The sequence below is a fragment of the Hippopotamus amphibius genome, chromosome 17 (genome assembly GCF_030028045.1).
Source record: "Hippopotamus amphibius kiboko isolate mHipAmp2 chromosome 17, mHipAmp2.hap2, whole genome shotgun sequence".
NCBI classification, from domain to species: Eukaryota; Metazoa; Chordata; class Mammalia; order Artiodactyla; family Hippopotamidae; genus Hippopotamus; species Hippopotamus amphibius.
In genome coordinates, this window is record NC_080202.1 from 57,285,771 (window position 1) to 57,309,325 (window position 23,555).

Genomic DNA, 23,555 nt, shown 5'->3' on the forward strand with positions numbered 1-23,555 from the left:
AACACAACAAGCATTCACAGGAGGCTCGGAAGCCAGTCCCCTCAGCCCACACGGGCTTCCTAGCCTTGCAGAAGCGTGATGGCTCCTTCCCTCCAGAGGTAATCCCATTCATCCAATCCCCCGGGTTTAACCTAGGCCATGCTTTTCAAACTGCACGTTGTAACCCACTGCAACTTTTAAAGAATAAATGAAATGGAAAATAAAAAATACCAGAGTGCATCAAATAAAGTATGGGCTCATAAAAGTTTCAGTTCAAATACATACATACATATATATATACATATGTATACACACACACAAACACCTGGTATAAATACAGCCGATCCTTTCTATTCAGAGTCCGTATCTGTGAATATGCCTAACTGCTAAAGCTTACTTGTAACCCCAAAGTCAATATCCGAGGTGCTTTCACCATCATCTGTGGACATGTGCAGGCGGCAAAAAACCTGAGGCACCTATGTGCACATTCCCAGCTGTGGCTGAACAAGGCAGCACTCTACATTCTGGTATCAGCTCTCACACTAAACAAGTGTCTTTCTGGCGATCTATTTAGTGCCACATTTCTTTGCATTTCTGTCAGGCCCCCAGGCACTGTGCTGAAGTGCTGCCCAGTTCCCACGTGCAAAGAAGGCTATGACGTGCCACACAGAGAAAACACGTGCTAGACACACATGTTCGTTCAGGCAAGGATTACAGTACTGCTGGCCGTGAGCTCAATGTTAATGAATCAACAACACATATTAAATAAGGTGTCTTGAAACAGAAACGTATGTAAAACAAGATTATAAATTGATCAGCTGACAAAAATGTTGAGACCAGAGGCTCAAAAGAACCCTGTAATTCCCCTACAAGGAGCGGTGGTTCAGGGTTCCAGGCAACGTCACAGACTGTAGCTATCATGAATAATGACAATCAACATGATATACGTACAAGTACATACATAAAACATACACAAAGTTCTTATATTAAGCCATGCTCAAAAAAGCCAAGGATACACATGCTGACAAGTCCCCAATTCCTCGCTCTAGCCTGGACTTCCGTCTCTGAATTCTCCACTCGGCTCTCAGAGGCATCTTGTTTAACGTGCCTAAAAGTAAACACCCAGTCGCCTCCAACTCACCAACCCACATTCTTCTATTTCTCACACATCCAATCCATTAGCAAATGCTATCACTGTATCTTTAAACTGCACCCACAATCAAGTCACTTCTCACCATCTCCTCCGCTCAGCTTCTACCCTTGTCCAAGTCACCTGAGCCTCCAGACTGATCTCTCGGCTCTGCCTTTGCTCTGTTCTCAGCAGTAGAGCCAGAGAGCCCTTTGAAAACCTAAGTGAGATCACAGTGCTCCTTTGCTCGATTCTCCAACATCGCCCTCACCCCATCTGACTCAGGAGTAAAATGGAAGCTCTAACCTTGTCCACAAACTAGCTCACACGCTTATGTCCTTCAGCTAATTCAATCATAGCAGCCACAAGTTGCTGTCATCTCCATCATACAGATGAGGAACCTAAAGGCTGTTAAGTAAATCATTCAAGATCTCAAAGCTGGTAAAAGGCAGAGCTGGGATGCTAACCTGGGCAGTTTGGCACCACAGGCCTTGTTCTTACCATTAAGCTACACTGACTCTCTAAAAGCTAAAGCCCTTAGCCCTCCTCACCTCCTCCAGGTCTCCACTCACGTGTCACCTCACAAGGGAGGCTCCCTGACACCAGCACTCCCGATTTCCCTCCCTGGCTTTATTTCTTACCACAGCACTTCACTTACACATGCTACATATTTTACTTGTTTCTGTGTTAATTTCCTGTCTCCTCACCCAGGAAGCAAGCTCCGTAATGGCAGGAATCACTGCCTGCTTCGCTCATGGTTGTTTCCTCAGTGCCTGCAAACAGCAGCGCGCAATAAATACTCAGTGAATGAATCAGAGGCTCAAAATCTAGGCCCAATAATTTCTAAGCAAAGGCTCTCCCTCTTACCTGCACAGATCTCCTAGCACCAAAAGGCCCAGAAACAGCCTCAAAGACAACAACTCCTTAGCTGAATTTCAGATTTTATAACTCTCCATTATTCAAGTCAACCAACAACCTCCTCTGTGGTCCCTCCTTACTGGGTCACAGGTCAGTAGGGGTGAACGGGAAAATACCGCTCTCACAGATGTAGAATACATATGCACACGCTGACTGTCAAACTGATAACCCAAAATGACTTCGGGATCATCAATGTCTTTGTGTTTTTGTTTTTAACGTTTACTTATTTATTTAGGCTACGCCGGCTCTGAGTTGCAACACGTGGGATCTTCATTGCAGCATGCGGGCTCTTTAGTTGCGGCATGCATGTGGGATCTAGTTCCCTGACCAGGGGTCAAACCCAGGCCCCTGCACAGGGAGCGTGGAGTCTTAGCCACTGGTCCACCAGGGAAGTCCCAATATCTTTGTTTTTAATAGCTTTACTAAGTTACAACTTACACATTATAAATATTCACTTGTTTAAGCGTATAATTCAATGAATTTTAATGAGTTTAAAGAGTTGTGCACCATCATCACAATTCAGTTTTAGAACATTTCTATCTCCTCAAAACAACCCTCATGCTCATTTATATCAAAACCCTACCCCAGCACCCATCAACTGGTTTTGTATTACCTTCACGTCTTCTCATCCTTAGATCCACAAATAAATCAAAATTCCCTTCTCGTTGCAAAGTCTACAAAGCATTACTTTTCTTACATGATAACTTACTTCAAAACTCTCCCACAGAGCAGGGAAAAAGACCTAAGCTTGTCTCCACAACTGCAGACTCAAAGAACCAAGTGCACGCAGGCTTAGCAGGCAAACCCTCAGGTCTGCCTGTGAGCAGAGAAAAGAGAATATAAGGTGGAAGGCAGAGAGGCCTGGCCTGCACAAGGGTCTTACCAAGTTCCAGAAGCTCTCATGTTTGCTTGGATTCTCACTGCCCAGAACATCTGCCGACAAATTGTCCACCTCACACACGTGTAGTCGGACCCAGTCAAGGAGGTGAAGGAGAAGAGGGCCAGCTGGAAGGAAAACTCTCATCACACACAATAGCAGTAAATTCCACTTTCCCAAAGTACAGAGAATGTAGGGCAGGCGAGCTGACTATGTAGAAAGTGGTTTATCCCTCTTAAATGAGCATTCATGTAGTCCTGAATAAAGGGCTAAGCTAGCAAATGCACTTTTTTGTTTTAATTGTTTTATTTATTTTTTTTTATTTTTGGCAGCATTGGGTCTTTGTTGCTGCGTGCAGGCTTTCTCTAGGTGTGGCGAGTCGGGACTACTCTTCATTGTGGTGCGTGGGCTTCTCATTGCCGTGGCTTCTCTTGTTGCAGAGCACAGCCTCCAGGCACATAGGCTTCAATACTTGTGGTATGTGGGCTCAGCAGCTGTGGTGCACAGGCTCAGCTGCTCTGCGGTACATGGGATTCTCCCAGCCCAGGGATCAAACTCGTGTCCCCTGCATTTGCAGGCAGATTCCAAACCACTGCACCACCAGGGAAGCCCACAAATGGACTTTTACAGAATGCTTCCTCTGTGCCGGGCAGCTCCACCTTTCACTGAATCCTGGGAAGGGTTGAACATAAGACTCACACCTCACCACCCCCACCACCTTCCAAATTCTTCACAACGATGCAATACTCACTGGCTATGTAAGTGGTGGCCATATAGGGCCTGGTGCAGACCAGGTGCCCGGTATGCAACAATGATAAAAACATAGTGACAGCCCTCAAAATCTACTGGAGGAGGTGGGCAGACAAACAACTAATTTTAATTTCAAGTTGCTCAGTGCTTTAGCAGGAGCATGAATAAAAGCTCTGACTGCACAGAGATTATTAACACACATTTATGAGTAACAGTAAACATAAACCATTAAAAGAATGAAAAAAATCCTGCAGCACCTCCTCAGAGAGCCCACTGGAACTAGGATACTGTACTGACCACAATTTAATTCAAACAACGGAATAATTCGGAGTGGACCATTAACTTGTAGGGTTGCCCCTGCCCCAACCACTGGCGAGAGAATTCTCAAAGTGACTTTGCCTCCCACCACCTAATCCCTCCTCAAATCCGTCAAACCTTTTTCCTTTTTTAAATTTTAAACCACAGAAATACATTGTCTCACATTTCAGGAGGCTAAAAGTCTGAGACTAAGGTGTTGGGAGGGTTGGTTCCTTCGGAGGCTGAGGAAGAACCCGTGCCAGCCTCTTCCCTAGCTTCTCCTAAAACTCTCTTAAGCTTGACCAGTCCAGGATATAAATATCCACCACCCCTCTTGCACGCTAGTTTAGCATCTGTTTTCTTGGTATTTTTCAGGGGTCACCTGCCTAAGATTTTAGGTTTTCAGAAGATAGTCTGTCTGACTCTTTTCGTAGTATCTGACGAAATGGCAGGCGTCTTTGGGTATCATGTAATACTTTCTGATGTTTATGTTGATGAAAAGCAAAGCAAAGAGCATTCCAGGCAACAAAACATTCATCACAACCCACAAAAGGGCAGGGTGACATCTCTGATGTTGTGACAAGATGATTCTGTGCTCACCTGGGGCTACTTCAATAAAAAGAATCTCACAAAGGTTCCAAATGAGCTCCATTGCCGACAAACTGGAGACCTAAAGAAGAAATGGAGACAAAGTTTTCACTGAAAACATTCCTGAGGTTTTTTCTTCGAGCAAAGAAACAAAGCAGAGCTTGAAACACCCGATGGTCATTCATTAACTCAACATCTATTGACTATTCCTACGGCAAGGTTTCCTGCAAGGCAGCCACTGAGAGAATTTTAGGGAGTGGGACACAAACCAATATTTTCTACTTTAATGGCTGTGGTTTTAGTTTAATGTGGGTTAGAAAAGTATAACTAGCTCATTACACTCATGATCTTGATGAATAGTATGATTTAGGAAGAGGCTTTGAGTAAAAAGGGAGAGACAATTTTCAGAAAAATATTCACTAGATAATATTATAATATACAGATACAGCAAAAATTGTGAAGTTGGTATTCAAGGGACTGACACTTAGCAAAACAGTCTACTAAAAAGCAAACCCAGGACTTCCCTAGTGGTTCAGTGGTTAAGACTCCGTGCTTCCAATGCAGGGAGTGCAGGTTCGATCCCTGGTCTGGGAACTAACATCCTACATGCCACATGGTGTGGCAAAAAAAAAAACCAATACAAAACCCCACAATAAATCAGGTCTGGACCCTGCCCTTTGGAATATGCAATATCCCCTCCCCCACCATTCTTCTGTGCAAAATCACAAAATACCTTAATCACAAGGAAAAATAAACGCTTTGACGACAGAGATAGTGCACCAGTCCCTATTCACTACTGAGTTTGAACAATATCAAAATTCTAACCAAAGAAAGAGGATTCTTTAAGTCATCTTCCAACTAAAGTATAACAACTGGCATCTTAAAAATGCTGGGTTCATTAGTTGAGTACAGTTTATGAGACCAACCAGTGCTTCCAAAAGCTTAGCTCACTATCTCAGGTGACACAATGTGGTTAGGATTTATATTTCCCTTAAGAGTTGAAAACTCATACAAGTATTTATCAAGCACATCTTTGTGTTCCAATGTGCTAGGCCTTGAAAGAGGCATCAGGACATTCAAGGTGATTCTTACCACCCCAAGGAGTTGCCTGTCTACTTGGAAAGAAGAGAGATTCCTGCAAAAAACAGTGATTGCAATGCCACCCCAGGTGGGTGCTGAGGATACAGCAGGACATAAAGGTGCCAGTACAACAAAACCCCCTTACCTGGCTGCTAACCTGGCGGCAAGTGGCTGGATCTTTAGCAGCAACTAACAAAACACAAAACATTTTAAGTGAGCAATGGAACTTTAGTATTACTGTTATAGCTTCATATATAGGTACTGTGGCTTGTGCCTTCTAAGACCACCCATTTTCACTATAGATTTTTTAAAAAATGCTTCGTATCTCTGTTGTAGATCAATGATCTCAAACCAAGGCCCTCAAATTACAAGTGGCTCTTTCAACTACAATACAGCAAACATAGAGATCACCATGTCATGTAAGACTCTACCCAACATCTAGGAGTCACATGGCTCTCATGGTTAAGATGACTTTAAATCACCAAGGTCAAAGGACTGGGAATGTGCTTGTCAAAGATCTTTAATTTGGCCTTTCAGCCTCATATCTGCCAATATAATATGTTCTCATTTGAAAAACGTACTCAATGGAAAAACAGCAAGGCCCTACTGTACAGCACAGGGAACTATATTCAGTATCTTATGATAAAACCATAGTGGAGAAGAATATGAAAAAGAATATAAATTTGTATAACTGAGTCACTTTGCTGTACAGCAGTAAATAAAAAATAAATTTTTTTCTAGTGCAAAAAAAAAAAAAGAAAAACGTACTCAAGACAATTGCCAAAAAATTAGGGATTATGTAAGATGGGAAAGTAAGAGTTTTGAACTGGAATGTCAATCAGATTTTAACTTGTAGTATTTATAGCCAGATAAATACTTCAATTATTATGACATAAAAACAAACAAAATCCTTACTTGCAACCTGATGCATTTCCTCCATGCATGCTCTTATGACTGATCGGTAGTTTTTACTCACTCGAACCAATCTACGAGAAATGAAATGACACACAAAGTGAACCTGGAACAGTTTGTGGTGAAAGAAAGTAAGGAACATCTTGTGATGATAAAAAGTATCAGCAACAACAAAAAATAATAAGAGCTTGTTGAAAGACAGGAGCCAGCTTGAAGGAGCCCCTAATGACCAAAGCTGAAACAACTTGAGCAACAAAGTAAGTAAAAGGCCATATAACCCACTGACTAAAATATATATCCTGAGTCCACACTGATGTTAATTGTTGCAAATGAGACCCAGTGACAGACCCCAAAATTAGTGACTGAAATTTGAGGAGAAATGGGATTTGCATGGTCTCAAGGTTTCTCCCCCAAATACTTTTACAAGTTACAAAGGGAAAGATGGTAACTTTATAGCACAGAAACCCAGCAGAAACCACATTAACCAAGCAATCAAGGTCAACCTTAACATGAGACCACATCAGCGTCAGGAACCTCATGATCTGACGCACTGAGAAGCACGAATCACACCGCTTCTGTGCTGTTCTTGCTAAAAATGCATAACCTCTGTCCAGTCATGAGAAAACACCAGACACACCCGGGACAGGTTTGAGGGACAGTCTCCAACATAACTGGTCAATATTTTTCAAAAGTGTCAAGGTCATGAAGGAGACTAGGGAGAAAAAAACTAAATGCAACCTCATTTGGCTGCAGAAAAGAAAAAAGGACATTAGTGGAAAAATTAATGAAATTCAAATAAGGTCTTCATGTTAATCATACTACGTCAATGTTTGAGTTTCCTGGTTTAAATACCAGTAATGTAGTTACATAAGTGAAGCTTTGTGAGGGATATACAGAAATCTATTATTTTTGTACCTTTTCTGTAAGTTTAAAATTAGTTCAAAATAGAGTTCTTCAAAAAGGAAATAGCAGACCGTAAAGCAACTATACTCCAATAAAAATTAATTTTTAAAAATTTGGTAGAAAGGGTTCTAAAACTAAGCAGGTGGCACCAGCAAGGTCATCGTTCCATCATCACCACATGCTGCTTGAGATAGGAGAGACCTACAGGCCCATCAGTCTGGGTCTTTGTTTTGGAAATAATACAAAAGAAACACACACACACACTCACACACACAGAGGAAATAGCAGAACAAAACAAAAACAAAAAAGCAATTGACTGTTACCAAGATGCAGATCCTTGGCAAGAAATGTTAGTTCTAAATGGAGAGACCTAAAGGCCACCTACTGGCTCCATTTATTTTCATCCTTATATATGTATTTTTTTCTGGCTACATTTAAAGATGAACAGAAGCTACAACAGGGCCAGCAGGAGGTGAAGTAACTTGCACACATTGTCTCACTCAATCCTTACTACTCCTTAACCCCTTTCACAGTCAAGATTCAGGCCCAAATAAATAATTCACTTGACCGAAAAATAAGGTAATATGCTGACTCCTGTACATGAAACAGGAGCTACCATCCCACCATCAGTAGCACATTCACACAGTCACTAATTTATTAATTCATCTAACGTTTTAGAGCACTTACTCTATAGATGCACTAGGAGCTCTGGGAACAGAGGGCCCACGTAAATAAGACAGGGCCCCTGCCTTTCGGGAATTACAGGACTTCTGATATGCTTTTTCCTTAGTCATGATAGATTTCTCTGAGTTATCGATATTCTGTACCAGAGCCTCGTCACCACTGATCTCTCATACACAGACACACACAAAGAGAGACAGACAGACAGACAGACAGACAGACAGACAGACAGACACACACACACACACACACACACACACACACACACTGCCCAGGGTATCCTCCAGGGTGATTCATTTGTAAACTGCTTATCAAGGAAGTAAAATACTGTGACATGCGGTTAATAATAAATATAAAACTGGTCTTCAGGACTTCCCTGGCAGTTCATTGGATAAGACTCCATGATTCCACTATAGGGGGCAAGGGTTCAATCCTTGGTTGGGGGAACTAAGATCCAACATGCCATGTGGTGCGGCCAAAAAAAAAAAATTAAAACTGATCTTGGCCTTCCCTGGTGGCGCAGTGGTTAAGAATCCGCCTGCCAATGCAGGGGACACGGGTTCAATCCCTGGTCTGGGAAGATCGCACATGCCTCGGAGCAACTAAGCCTGTGCATCCCAACTACTGAGCCCACGCTCCACAACAAGAGAAGCCACTGCAATGAGAAGCCCGTGCACTGCAACAAAGAGCAGCCCCGGCTCACCATAACTAGAGAAAGCCCACGTACAACAACAAAGACCCAAAGCAGCCAAAAAATAGTTAGTTAATTAATTAATTAAAAAACAAACCAAAAAAACCCAGTTTTCATCCCCGGTCCCTGACCCACAGCTCCTAAAACCTTTGTAAATTCCTAAGTGATAAGGGCACTAGAAGCATCGTTTGTTCCAGCTCTGGGTGGCTCCTCGATGAGGGCTGGTGACAAGAAAGACCAAGTCATAATCAGAAATTTGAAATTTTCAGCCCTGTCCCTGACTTCTCTAGAGACGGGAGAAGGCTGGAAATGCAGGTAATAAAAGATCACGCCTGCATGAGGAAGAGTCCATAAAATCTCAATAGCATGGGGTCTGGAGAGCTTCCCAGTGGGTGAACACAACCATGTACCAGGATGGTGACACAACCTGGCTCCACAAAGAGGTTCCTGAACTTGGGACCCTTCCAGACCGGCCCCACGTTCATCTTCATCTGGCTGATTATCTGTGTCCTTTCTCATATCCTTTAATGAATTGGTAAGTGTGTTTCCTTGAGTTCTATGAGCTGCTCTAGCAAATTAATCAAACCTGAGGTGGTCATGGGAACCTGTGATTTATAGCCAAGTTGGACAGAAGCTGTGGGTAACCTAGGGACACACTATTTGTGACTGGCATCTGAATGGGGGGCAGTTTTGTGGGACTGAGTCCTTAACTTGTGGGATATGATGCTATCTCCAGGTAGACAGTGTTAGAATTGAGCTGAATTGTAGGATACCCAGCTCGTGTCAGAGAACTGCTTAGTGAGGGAAAACTCCCAGACATCTGGTGTCAGAAGTGTTGTGATTGAAACACCGGAGAAGGGAAAAAACTGTTGGTTTTTTTTCCATACTAATACGAACACTGTCCATTTCCTAACCATATGAATGGACACTAAGAAAAACCTAACACAGGAGTTCTCAAACTCCTGTGCTTAAGACTCAACAAGAGATTTTAGGATTCCACCCCTAGAAATTTTGGTGATATGAGGTGGGGCCTGAACAAGTACCTGACACTGACACAGTTAATTCATGACCCACCCTTCAAACGATTCTAGTCTATAAATAATGCAAGTTTTCTGGTCTCTTCACCAAAAAATAAATAAATAAGTGCTTTAAGAACAATTCTTTAAAGACAAAACTCCTAACAGTAGTACCTCATTCAATGACTCTCAGGTGCTTATTTGGCCTAAATTTTATTCTTTGGAGGGTAAATGAAGTAGGAATATAAACAAAGAAAGCTTATCAAGCCGCCAGTAAGTCAATCAGCAGCCATTTGCACATTCTCTGTAAGACATTTCCATCCACCACCACTTACACTGCCCAGTAAAGAGGCCACAAAATAGAACCAGGAGGTCCTTACTTCTCCAGGAGCGCCACCGATCACTCAAAAGGACAAGGATGCATTTCACTTGGTCTTCCACAGCTTAGCACCTATCAGCAGCACCTATCAGCAGCCTACTTACTGAGCTTTTCTGGATTTTCCAGTCAACTCTTCTTCAATTCTCTGGAGGCCCACAAAGATTCCATGTGATTCATTGAAGAGTTTTCTCAGGATGTGAGAGTATATATCTTCATTCTTTCGGATTATGTGGATAAAGGGGCAACCGGGCACCATCTCTGATTCTTCTGAAACAAAACAGAAAAAAAAATTTAACCTCACCATCATCCTCATAAAAGAACCCACTCTAAAATCTTTGAGTACTAATTACAAAAGCCTCAGCTTCTCTGCTAGTGGTTTCAATGATTACAAATGATGTGAACTGTCACCTATCCACATTTATCCACGCACGAATTTTTACTTTTCTTTTTCTTTTTTTGGCCGCCTCACTCAGTATGTGGGGTCTTAGTTCCCCAACCAGGGCTTGAACCTGCAGTGGGAGCACAGAGTCCTCAACCACTGGACCACCAGGGAATTCCCCACACAAGAGTTTTTACACACAAATGTTTACTCTCAGACTTTACTCCTCAATTCACTATGATATTTTGTAATGACCTTTCACCTCCATCAATTGAAATATATTAGAAAAAAAGTAAACTCACTTAATATTAGCCTATGTAAAACTCAATAAGATAAACCTACACTTGAAGTTTTATATAACATCAAAGTAAATATTATTTTATATTACTTTTTTACTGCCACTACTCCTAACACAAAGAATGAAGAACTGACTAAACTATTTTGCAACAGTGATGAAAAGACTCTATAATGATAAATTATCAACCACCAACTTGTGGAAACTTCTTATATAACAGCTTCTCAAATAAGCTGTGATAATGTTCAATGGCTTGTCTTGAATGTGATTTCAGTAGATAGAAATGAAAAAGAAAGAAAACCTTGAGTTTCCAACAATCGAGGACAAGCTAGAAATGTTGATAAGCTTTCCCATGAAGTAGGAAAAGCAGCCATCCAGACCTAGTCACAGAAGCTTCTCTCCTGAGCAACTTCTACAGCTCTGCCGAACTTGAGACCTTCCATACCAACATATCCCATAAATATATAGCAACATTAGGGATAATACTTTATTTATTTGGCTGCATTGGGTCTTAGTTGCAGTGCGTGGTTTTCTCACTAGTTGCGGCGTGCTTAGTTGCCCCACAGCATGTGGGATCCTAGTTTCCTGACCAGGGATCAAACCCTGCATTGGAAGGCAGATTTTTAACCACTGGACCACCAGGGAAGTCCACATGAGGGATAATTTTTAATTATAAGATCAAGAAAAACTACACTGCTTAAAAATTACACGAATTTCATATAATTTGCCAAAATTATATGACCTTTATTAGTTCAATCTGCTCCTTATAAAAGAGGAAGATGTCCACATTTGGATAAAGAACGTTGCAAACATTATAAGAAAATCTCTTCAACATTTCCTGAGATTTCTCTCTTGAAAAGGAGGAAGCAAAATCAAGTATCAAGATTTCCATTTAACTTGCTACTAGAGGGAATCTGTATCGGAAAGGTAAGATCCATATCTGATACCTAATGGAGCTTAGAGAACAAAGCCAAGGACAGGTCATTTTGCTCTTCAGCTCATTTGTGCTAGGTGTTAATAGCCTACGAATTCAATCAAGTTCACAATGATAACATAAAGGTAAGGGCTGTGACATTTACAAAGATTCACAAGGGGACTACTACAAAGAGACTTAGTCTGGACAAAAAAGGAAAAAAAGCTTCATGTTTTTAAATATAAGGAAAACCTTTAACACTGAGAAGACCATTGTTAACTTTTTTCCTGAACCCAACATCTGCCAGGTCTCATAAATCAATGAAAATCTTAAACAGTTAAAAAGTTTCAAAAATGAAAATGGTACAAAATAAGTTCAACTGTTGCATACCTCAGCTAGTCAAATCTGAGAGAATAAAAAAACCCAAATGTGCCAAGACAGCTAAGCTAAAAAGAAAAAAACCTACCTTTTTTGTTGAAAGAGGTTTCACACACCAGCATCTCCCCTGGACCCCAGTCAAAACACATTTGCTTATTCTGAGAATTCACTCCTGGAATCAACTGGCAAAAAAAATAAAGCACAGAAACTGTTATTCTTCCTAAAGGCTTTGCTTTCAGCTGACTTGTAGGTTTAATTCTACAAGTCAGTGGTCGTGAAAGTTATCAAGGGCTAATCTATGAACACAGCTGAGTGTGGCTGAGATCAGCCCTGTCTGTTAGACCCTAAATGAGCAAGTGAGTTTTGCTAGGCACCTCAACCCAGCCTGCCACTTCTCAAGTGTTGATAAAAAAGAAAGCTACAGGGCTTCCTAGGTGGTGCAGTGGTTGAGCATCTGCCTGCCACTGCAGAGGACACGGGTTCGATCCCTGCTCCAGGAAGATCCCACATGCCGCGAAGCAACTAAGCTTGTGTGCCCAAAAAATAAAAAAATAAAAAAAAAAGAAAGCTACACCCTCACCAATTATTACTTGGTAATCCAGCGATCTGTTTTTCAGAAAAAGGGAAATTAAAATGGAATTGAACTGTTTGTTACTCACTAAAGAGACAGAGACCTCCAAGCCCATGGCTTCTGTGTCATGTCTTTCATGACTCAATTTTTCACTCCAGCTTAGACCAATCCCTCTGAGTCTCAGCTTCATAAATTCAGCTGCCTCACCCACAACTTTATGAGTTCTCTAATCTCTAGAGCTAACATTTGGCCCTCCATAACATCAAGGACCAAAAAAGGAACTCCTGATGCTCATTCCCAAACCTCATTCCACTCCCCCAGTGGCACAAAGCCTTTCCCAACTATTAGGAACAATCCTTGTAATTCTCAGCTTTCCCTCATCACCCATCGAGTTTATTTTAGCTAAATATGCATATGTCCTATACCCCAGCAATTCCACTCCCAGGTATTCATCAGGAAAGAAACAATCAAAAAAAGATAACTGTAACTTACATTTCTTAAGAGTCCTTGACCTAAAAAGATAAGACCCCTGGTCTAGAAAAACTACTCGAGATTATTCTCTCTTCGAATCTACACTTAAACATCCCTGAATCTGCTAATTAATAACTGGTCTTCATGTGCCCTGGTAAGAGGAGGCAGCTGCATGAAAAGCAGACACAACTGCTAAACAGGGTGACAACAGTTTTCAGGATTATTTATCAGCCTCTTGAGAGCATGTTTAGACTAAGCCCACAGAGCAGACTAACTCTCAAATACAGACACAACTGAGTTTGAACTTGCAGAGTTGAGGTTCAGATTCTAGCTGTGGAGTTCTACAAAGATACTGTCCTTCTGAGAGACTGTGTCCACCAGGCCAACCAGTTTCCTACCTGGTCTCCCCAACACCGGTGTACAGCTGGGTTATCACAGGTCAATCATCACTACTGGGGGCAAAATTAAACTTAGATCACTTTCACTCCATTTGTAAATGCATGACTCATTGTCATGGTTCAATAACAAAGTGGCTCTCCAGGGCTGCACAGGGTGCTGGGAAGGTTTCCCCATCCAAAGATTCTGACATAAGTGAAGGAGGGAAAAGCAAGATAACACTTAGTCTGAAAAAGTTCCAGTGATTCCAATAGCCTAATTTTTCTCCCCCAAAACACTGACATAGTCCTTGACATTTAATATTATAAGGTACTTCATAAATGCATTAAAAGTTAACACTCTATAGCATATAGCAGTAAGCCTCACAGAGAGTAACAACCCACGTTAACTGCTATTTAAGATCTCATGTCTCTTTTTGTCCAGTTAGCTTTGAAATGACTTCTATTTCCAGTTTTTGGTTTGTCAGATACAGCTTTGCAATCTGATGGCTTTAGCTGAAAACTGAAGGCATCTCGACCTTCTAAAAAGCAAAAATTCAAGGTCAGGCACCTTGCAGTTTAGTGGGGTGTATAGGTTACCAAGAGCTAAGAGATGCACAGCAAGCCTAAACGGACAGACAGAAACATTTGATCTAGTCAGGGAAGGCTTTCCTGACAAAGAGGCTGCTGGAGCTTGTATGTAAAAAACGAGCAGGATATAAACCTAAGACAGAAGAGATCCCAGCCAGGGGGAACGGTAGGTATCTCTTATCTAACAGCCATGAATCTCTTTATAAACATCACAGATCATCCACATCTGACACACTCTCTTGAGAGTTCAAATACAGCCGAGAGCAAACAAAGCAATAAAAGCAGGAACAGTCTCCCGAGAGAATAATTACATTTAGTAAACCCTGAGCCAGCTCAAGCAAAGCCAAGCTCGCGGAGCTGTGATGTGAAGCTTAGTTCGGCCGGGAGAAGAAAGCCCCAATTCCTCTGTTTGGTTCAACCCCGCTCATTAAAGCATAAGCCCAACAGGAAAAGCCAGGGAAGAAAGAAGGTCGGGAAGACGAGGGTCGGGAAGGGATGGAGTGGGGCCTCCAGGGCCAGGTATTCTCAGTATACAAAGGGGGCAGGAAGCCAGCGACCACTGAGACCCAAACACGGGCACCTAGTTAACGTGACTTCCAGACGATGGAAAGGGGACGAGCACCTCGCAGGAGACAGAGAGACAGACAAGCCTGCGGGGACGAAGCGGACCCAGTCCTCGGACCTCGGAGGCAAACGATACTGCGCGGGGCACCCTTACAGTGACCGTCGGCTCGCAATCGAGCTCCTCCATAGCGCCGCACCTCCGCCGCGCGCACCTCGCCCGGCCGCCGACGCCGCCAGCTCGGGCCTCCCGCGCAGAGCCGGCTGCGAGAGAGGACCCCGTCCGGACGCCTCCCGCACTGCCTGCAGGCCCAAACCCCCAGCGCGGCAGGGGCCTCTCCTCTCGGCCACGACCGCCCCTCTGCGGCACTCCACGCCTGCCCCTGCTTCCTGGCCTCGACACCACGGCCGGGAAAACGGCGCCAGCGGCAGCCCGTCCCCGCAGGACCTCTCTCGCCGGAGCCGGCGCCGCCGCGGACAAGCCCGAGCCGGGCGGAGAGAAGGCCCCCGGAGACGGCGGGAGCGCCAGCGGCGCGGCTACGCGTGCGCGGGCTGCGGCGAGCCCTCGGTTGGGCCCCGGGGGGAGCGAGCCTGCAGCCTCCCCCGAGGCTGGCTTCCCGCCTCGCTTCTCGGGCTGCAGCTTAGCGTCGTCGCCGCTGCTTCTCCGAGCGGTGTCCACAGCAAGAGAGCCCCGTTGGTCCATCGGGCTTGTGTACGAAGGTATTCGCTGCCACTCCCACCCCAAAAGGCTCAGGAGGCATGGGGACGAAATTGATGCCACCGAAACAGCTGTGAAATCGAGACCGTGGGGCTCAGCTGAACACAAATCCTGGTTTGTTATCTCACCAAAGAGAGGCAGGAAAAAACACTCAAATCAGGGAATCCCGGGTCTTGTGGAAAACCTCAAAAGTGCTCCAGTAACCTTACAAATACATACACATACAAGGAAGAGAATAGTGCTGCTTCTAAATTCCCAAATAAGCGAGTTTTTGTTGTTGTTGACGAACTGAATAATTCGAAATCTTAAAATAAATCTTAGGAAGCAGTGCCTGAAAATGTAGCAGCTTTTGTTATTTAGGAAAGAAATTTGATCTGAAAACAAGACAAAATTTCAGTAATTTACTTGGGAAAGTCTTCTTTCTCTGAGATGATTCTGAACAACCTATTTGAATGGTGGAAATAAGATGACTTGGAATGGTTAGGAAAATCCTGTCACCCCAATAGTTTGTTCTTTTGAGGTACACGCTGTCGTTCAGTAAAGGAAGAAAAATCCTATGGCTATCACAATTTCATCCAAATCCCTATCTCTGAAGACAGCCATCCATAGGATAAAATCTAATGTAGTTTTGCACAAAACTCCACACTGTTCTACCATCTATGTCTGGCTGCATTTTCCAAGTGTTTCACAAAGTTTTACTGATCTGAGTGTTTCTGACACCAGTTCTGTGGCTCTGAAAAATGGTGCATTTGTGTCCATTTTCTAGTGGGTAAAAGGAGGTCTAATATTTTCTGAATGTAAAATAAACATTCAGTAGCAGATAAATCAGTTTTTAAAAACTGGTCATTATATCTGCTCTGACTCTTCAGACTTCTTCAAGCAGCAGAAGTTAAAGCCAAGCTTAGCAGGACGTTGACAGAAATCATGCCGAATTTCCTTCAGAAAAAATAATTCCGGGGAACAGGATGAAAGACCAGCAAGGAAAACCATTCTTCGCAAAAGAATACCTGAGGGAAAAAAATGAACTTAACTACAAAAGAGAGCTGTCCTGTTCACTGCAGGATGCTGAGCAGAACATGGTCCCTGGCCTCTATCCAGCAGATGCCAATACCCCTCAGCAATTGTGACAACCAAAAATGTCTCTAGAAGGTGGGGGTGTGAGGACTGGATGAAGGCAGTCAAAAGATACAAATTTCAAGTTATGGGACTTCCCTGGTGGTCCAGTGGCTAACACTCCACACACCCAATGCAGGGGTCCCTGGTCAGGGAACTAGATCCCATATGCTGCAACTAAGAGTTCACCTGCTGCAATTTAAAAAAAAAGATCCCACGTGGGGCAACTAAGACCCTGCAAAGCCAAATAAATAAATAAATAAAATTTCCAGTTATAAGGTAAATAAGTACTAGGAATGTAATACACAACATGATAAATGTATCACTGCTGTATATTATACATGAAAGATCTTATGAGAGTAAATCCTAAGAGTTCTTATCACAAGAAAAAAGAAACTTCTGTTTCTTTAATTTTTATCTATATAAGATGGTGGGGGGGGGGCGTGGGGGGGACTTCCCTGGTGGCTAAGAATCCACCTGCCAATGCAGGAGATATGGGTCCGATCCCTGGTCTGGGAAGATCCCACAGCCAAGAAGCAACAAATCCTGTGCACCACAAATACTGAACCTGCACTCTAGAGCCCATGAGCCACAACTACTGAAGCCCGTGCTCCACAACCAGAGAAGCCACCGCAATGAGAAGCCCTCAATGAAGACTAGCCCCCACTTGCTGCAACTAGAGAAAGTCTGCATGCAGCAACAAAGACCCAATGTAGCCAAAAATAAATTGATTGATTAAAAAAAAAAACACAGGAAACTGTCTTATTTTTTTAAAAAAAGATGACAGGGAACTTCTCTGACAGTCCAGTGGGTAAGACTCCGTGCTTCCAATGCAGGGGACCCGGGGTCAATCCCTGTTTGGGGAACTAGATCCCACATGCATGCCACAACTAAGAGTCCACATGCCACAACTAAAAGATCCCACATGCTGCGATGAAGATCCCACGTGCCTCAACTAAGATGCAGCGCAGCCTAAATAAATAGGTAAATATTAAAAAAGAAAAAAAAAGACGATTAAAATTAATTAGGTTGGCACAGTGGTTAAGAATCTACCTGCCAATGCAGGGGACACAGGTTCGAGCCCTGGTCCGGGAAGACCCACATGCCGCAGAACACCTAAGCCTGTGCGCCACAGTTACTGAACCTGCGCTCTAGAGCCCATGAGCCACAACTACTGAAGCCCGTGCTCCGCAACAAGAGAAGCCACCACAATAAGAAGCCTGTGCAGGGTTTCCTAGGTGGCGCAGTGGTTGAGAGTCTGCCTGCCAATGCAGAGGTCACGGGTTCGATCCCAGCTCCAGGAAGATCCCACATGCCACGGAGCAACTAAGCCCGTGTGCCCAAAAATAAATAAATAAATAAATAAATAAAGAAGCCTGTGCATCACGATGAAGAATAGCCCCCTCTCTCTGCAACTACAGAAAGCGTACACACAGCAATGAAGACCCAACACAGCCAATAAATGAAATAAATACATAAAATTTAAGAACAAAAAATTAAAAAACTATAAAATTAGGTAAATTTTTTTAAAAAGATGACGGATGTTCAGTAAACCTACTGTGGTCATTGTTTCATGATGTATGTTAAGTCAAATCATTTGTCTATATACTTAAACTTACATAGTGCTGTTGTGTCAATAAAACTGGAAGAAAAAAAATGTCTCTAGATATTTCCAGTGTCCCCTAGGGGGCAAAACCACCTCTTTTAAGAGCTACTGTCTTAGATATTCAACCACAGGGAGAGAGGAACAGCTAAGTAAATATATTATCAATGAGCTATCCACCTAATTAGAAGAATTACAAAGACTGATGAGAACATGGAGAAATCTTTCAAGAAGTTTTAAAGTGTTCATCTTTTTGTCCCCATAATTGCACTTCCAGGAAATAATCAAGAGGGACATTTGAATAATCACCAAAAAAAAGGGAAATAACAAATGTCTCAGAGGTTTATGCAGTCTTTAAAAGGTAAGTGTAGCAAGTTTTAATAAAGATAAAATTCAGTAAAGTTTTATTAAAAATTTTCTCAATTTTGTAAAAAAAAAAAGCTATCAATATTTATGTAGAAAAAAAGACTGCCAAGAAAGAATATTATACACTTATAATCAGAAAAAGTTACCTTTTAGCATGTTTACCACATAATTTAAAATTTCAAAAAATTTAAGAGCAAACTAAAATTGTGTATTTCTACAATTATATAAAGAAATTTACATGTGGATAAAGACTGGAAATTAAAATAGATAAGTGTTGTGTTATGGGAATGTGAATTAAAATTTTTTATTCTTTAAAAAATATTTTACTGATAAATGTTTTAAATGCACATGTAGATACACATATATATACACGTACCTGAATAAGGTCATTTTGTAAAAACCTGTTTTATAGCCCTACTAATGTACATCTGGTCACAGAAGACTTAAATTGAGAAATAAAATTATAAATATGACAAATTTATTATAGGAGGAGGTTAAAGCTGCTCTAGCACTGTGGTTCTCAAACTTTAGTGAACTTCAGAATTATCTAGAGGGCTTCTTAAGCCACTGTTTCCTGGGATCTATCCTCAGAGCTTCTAATTCAGTAGGCCTGGGGTAGGACCCGGAATTTGTATAGAATTTATACTTCTAACAAGTTTCCAGGTAAAGGTGATGTTGTTGCCCAAGGGACCATGCTTTGAGAACCATCCTTCCAACTCTGTCTTCCCTACCTTAGGGTGAGAGTAATCAATCAGAGATGGGAGCTTGACGAGTACCGCTATTATCTATATTTGGCACAACTGCAAAATATAAGCTTTGTTAAGTTTGTTTCTGTTCATTTTATGAAACACACAGCCTTGAGTCACCGGGCCCTTCTTGAATCCAGTAATGGACAGAGAAGTAGCACTGAAGCATTTCTCAGGGTTAGAAGAAGTTGTCATACCACTGTAGAGACTGCATAACTGACAAACTACCTGACAGGAACCCTAAGTTAAGCATTTTTGGTATTCTCATGCCAAGTACAGTGTTATGCCAAGTACATTTATCGATCACTAGTTCTCAGGACCTTGTTATTTGCCGAGACTACGAAGTTGAAAAGTGACGATACCTGCCCTCAAAAAGCTTACAAGATCATTCTCTAAGTTATGTTTGTGCAATGTATATATTACTGTTCAGCGATATAATATTACTCAGCTATAAAAAAACAATGAAATAATGCCATTTCCGGCAACATGGATGGACCTAGAGATGATCACATTAAGTCAGTTAGAGAAAGACAAATAAATGATATCACTTACATGCGTAATCTAAAAAAATGATACAGGGAACTCCCTGGTGGTCCAGTGGTTAGGGCTCGGTGCTTTCACTGCTGGGGGCCTGTGTCCGATCCGTGGTTGGGGTACTAAGATTTCAGACGCTGTGCAGTGCAACCAAAAAATTAAAGAATAAAAAAAATTTTTAATGATACAAATGAACTCATTTACAAAACAGAAGTTGACTCACAGACATAGAAAACAAACATGGTTACCAAAGAGGATAGTAGGAGTGGTGGGGGAGGGGGATAAATTAGGAGTTTGGGATTAACATTTACACACTAATATATATAAAATATGGAAACAACAAGGACCTACTGTATAGCACAGGGAACTATACTCAATATCTTGTAATAACCTGTAATAGAAAAGAATCTAAAAAAGAGTATAGATGTATGTCAATTATATCTCAATAAAATTCTTAAAAAAAAAAAGAATATAGGGACTTCCTTGGTGGCACAGTAGTTAAGAATCCGCCTGCCAATGCAGGGAACACAGGTTTGATCCCTGCTCCAGGAAGATCCCCCATGCTGCTGAGCAACTAAGTCTGCGCGCCACAACAGTTGAGCCTGCACTCTAGAGCCCATGAGTCACAACAATTGAGCCTGTGTGCTGCAACTATTGAAACCTGCATGCCTAGAGCCCATGCTCCACGACAAGAGAAGCCACTGCAATGGAGCCTGTGCAACACCATGAAAAGTTGCCCCTGCTTACCACAACTAGAGAAAGCCCATGTGCAGCAATGAAGACCCAATGCAGCCAATAAATAAATAAATACATTTTAAAAATAGTAATAAAAAAAAGAATATTATGTATAACTGAATCACTTTGCTGTGCACCTGAAACTAACACATTGTAAATTATACTTCCATTAAAAAAGTTCAGTGAATGTACTGTGAAATGGAACAATATTTCCCTACATTTAATACCCTCAGTGATACATTTAAAGTGAAATGTACTAGCTTCTTGGCTTTGACTGCTGTTGCAAGCTTGGGTCCCATCTTCTTTGATTCTGTGATGTTGTCTCCACATTTCCTGCAGTATTCAGGAACTGAGCATTCAGTATTCCTGCAGTATTCACAGAGATAGCTCAAGTACTCAACTAACCTTTGTTAGAACTGAAGGAAATTTGATGGCATAAACTATGCACCACTTAGTTGTCTGTGTTATAAATTCAGTTATGTGTTTCTCAGGGTTTTTGGCAAGGATTTCAAGCTCTAAACAGACTCTTTCTGTGATTCTTGTTTTCCTGCCCCTTTTAGGAATGATGTTTTTTCTTTGGCACCTGACCCTGAAGAGTACCTTCTGGCTGGTTTCCTCATTCTTACCATCTGCTTCTATTGATATTTAATTATTCAATTATTGATATTTAATTAGGTTTCTAGAGGAAGTATGCCTTTCTTGTCCTACTTAACCTCTAATGGTGAAAGCAGCTCAATGCACAACTCCTTCATTCATTTCCATTAGGATCCAGGAACTGAGCTAGGTGCTCCGAACAAAACTGTAAACAAGACAGGTCTCTGCTTTCATGGAAGTGTCATTCTGCTCAGAGAGACAACCAAACAAAAATTAAGTCAAGGACTTCCTAGGTGGCGCGGTGGTTAAGAATCTGCCTGCCAATGCAGGGGACACAGGTTCGATCCCTGCTCCAGGAAGATGCCACATTCCAGGGAGAAACTAAGCCCCTGTGCCACAACTATTGAGCCCATGTGCCGCAGCTACTGAAGCCCACACGGCCAGAGTCCATGCTCCACAACAAGAGAAGCCACCGCAATGAGAAGCCTGTGCACCACAGTGAAGAGTAGCCCCCGCTCGCAGTAACTGGAGAAAGCCCATGTGCAGCACGGAAGACCCAACGCAGCCAATAAATAAATAATTAATTAATTAATTAAAAAATCAAGTCAAAACAACTTGACTGGTGCTCCCACCAGCATTCTAGGATTTTTTTCCTGCATGTTTCCTCCCTGAGGCCTTCCATAGTGGCCTAGATGCAGTCCTACAGCAATTAAGCTCTGTCTGGGCTCTGAATCAGAAAGTCTCAGGTCTACTGGCTCTAACACTTCAAGCTGGGTGACCAAATTGCCTGACCTTCCTATGTCTCAATTTCTTCATTTGTAAAATGGGGATAATAGAGGTTTTGTGAGGATTAAAGCCTTAGCACAGAATTCTCACATAATAATCACTCAATTAATGTTTGCCACTGTTGTTCCTTTCTGTATATACCACTCCTTGCACTTTTCTTTTCCCAAAGCACCCTTTTCCAGTGCACAGCCACCCCCTTTCCCACTCCTATGAAAATGATAGAGGGAGAAACTTAATGTTGGGAAATTTCTATTTTTTCACAATTTTTCTTTTTCCTGGAAATTGGAGAGACTCTCAGTATACAATTTTAGTAGATTCCCTATGCTCAGTTCACAGAATTCCAGTTTGTCATTGGAACATATATTGTTCACATGTTTGAATACACTTAATCACTTTTATAGAACTCCTCCTTTGCCTGAAGGTGGCTGTGTAATTTAGCATAACTTTAGAGGTGGGGGGGGGTATTGTAGGACACATCTGTCACCTAAAAGCTAACAACTAAACAACCATTTGGTTATTGGAGGCCCCACATTTTACTGAGGGCAAGTTTAACATAACATACTCCTCTTTGATGGTTCTGTAGTCCTACAAGCCTGGGAAGATGTGTGATGGCAACAGAAGACCTAGGTTCAAGAGAGCAAGGACAGCATTTCTTTTTCTGTCTCTACAGTACCTGGTACAGCACCTAGCATGTTCATTCCCTGGCTCAATCAACGCTGCTTGCCAGGTGTGTGATAATGGGCAGGTTACTTAACTCTTCTGAGCCTCTATAGCAAATAAATACTAATCCACGTGGAAGGGTTTGTATAAGGAGAAAAAGAACTAATAATAGTAAAGCCCCACTCAGTGCCTGACACATAGCAGTTGGTTCTCTTCCCCTTTCACTTCTTGTATATTTCCTACCCTCCCTACCACTGCCCTGCCTCCAAAAAAATTATAAGTTATTTGAGACAGGGACTTTGCCCAATGTCTAGCACGAGATCTTATGCATAGTGATAGTTTCAATTTATTCAGTCATTCAGTGAATCTTTACACATCAAAAGTGCACAAAAGCTTAGAGCTGAGAGAGAGCAGCTATATTCAGGAACCCCAAGTAATTGATTATGACTGAAGCAGAGGCTTCTAGGAGGAAATGATGAGAAAGAGCTAGATTGCTTAGCCTGGATTAGGTCTCAAAGGGCTTTTGTAGGTCTTATGTGAATTTTGGACTTTATCCTGTAAGGCAAAGGACTGCCACTGAACCAAGGAGTGGCAGAAACTTTTTTTTTTTTTGGCCTCGCCAGGAGGCATGTGGGATCTTAGCTCCCCAACCAGGTATTGAACCTGTGCTCCCTGCAGTGGAAGTACAGAGTCCTAACTATGGGACCACCAGGTATTCCCAGAAATGTCTATTATGTTTTCATTTTAGAATGGCTTGTGGTTCTCGGGCTTTAGAGCGCTTAAGAATCACTGGGGAAGCTTGTCAAGAAAGAGGGACCCCAGAGCCACACTGCCTGAGAATATGCATTTAAACCAGCACCTTAGGGACTCCCCTGGGGGTCCAGTGGTTAAGACTCCCTACTTCCACTGCAGGAGGCACAGGTTTGATCCCTCTTCAGGAAACTAAGATCCCACATGCTGTGTGGTG

At 42.2% G+C, this 23,555-nt stretch overlaps 1 protein-coding gene across 14 annotated transcripts in view; it reads right to left on the reverse strand.

Annotated features, from left to right (window-relative positions):
- The window catches only part of NUP85 (nucleoporin 85), a 37,397-nt gene that overhangs the window by 11,556 nt on the left and 2,286 nt on the right, over positions 1-23,555 (reverse strand). For 3 of the 14 annotated variants that reach the window (XM_057714687.1, XM_057714686.1, XM_057714685.1), the window contains exons 2-8: positions 19,832-19,950; positions 12,254-12,347; positions 10,305-10,467; positions 6,534-6,604; positions 5,764-5,807; positions 4,551-4,620; positions 2,910-3,031 (exon numbers count right to left, since the gene is read on the reverse strand). In XM_057714687.1, the coding sequence (XP_057570670.1) occupies positions 2,910-3,031; positions 4,551-4,620; positions 5,764-5,807; positions 6,534-6,604; positions 10,305-10,467; positions 12,254-12,314 (531 nt within the window). In that variant the 5' untranslated portion in view covers positions 12,315-12,347; positions 19,832-19,950. Of the gene's footprint in view, positions 1-2,909; positions 3,032-4,550; positions 4,621-5,763; positions 5,808-6,533; positions 6,605-10,304; positions 10,468-12,253; positions 12,348-13,228; positions 13,248-13,605; positions 13,660-14,890; positions 15,070-19,831; positions 19,951-23,555 lie in introns of those variants that run through there. The other 11 variants (XM_057714691.1, XM_057714688.1, XM_057714690.1 and 8 more) reach the window with 11 other exon arrangements.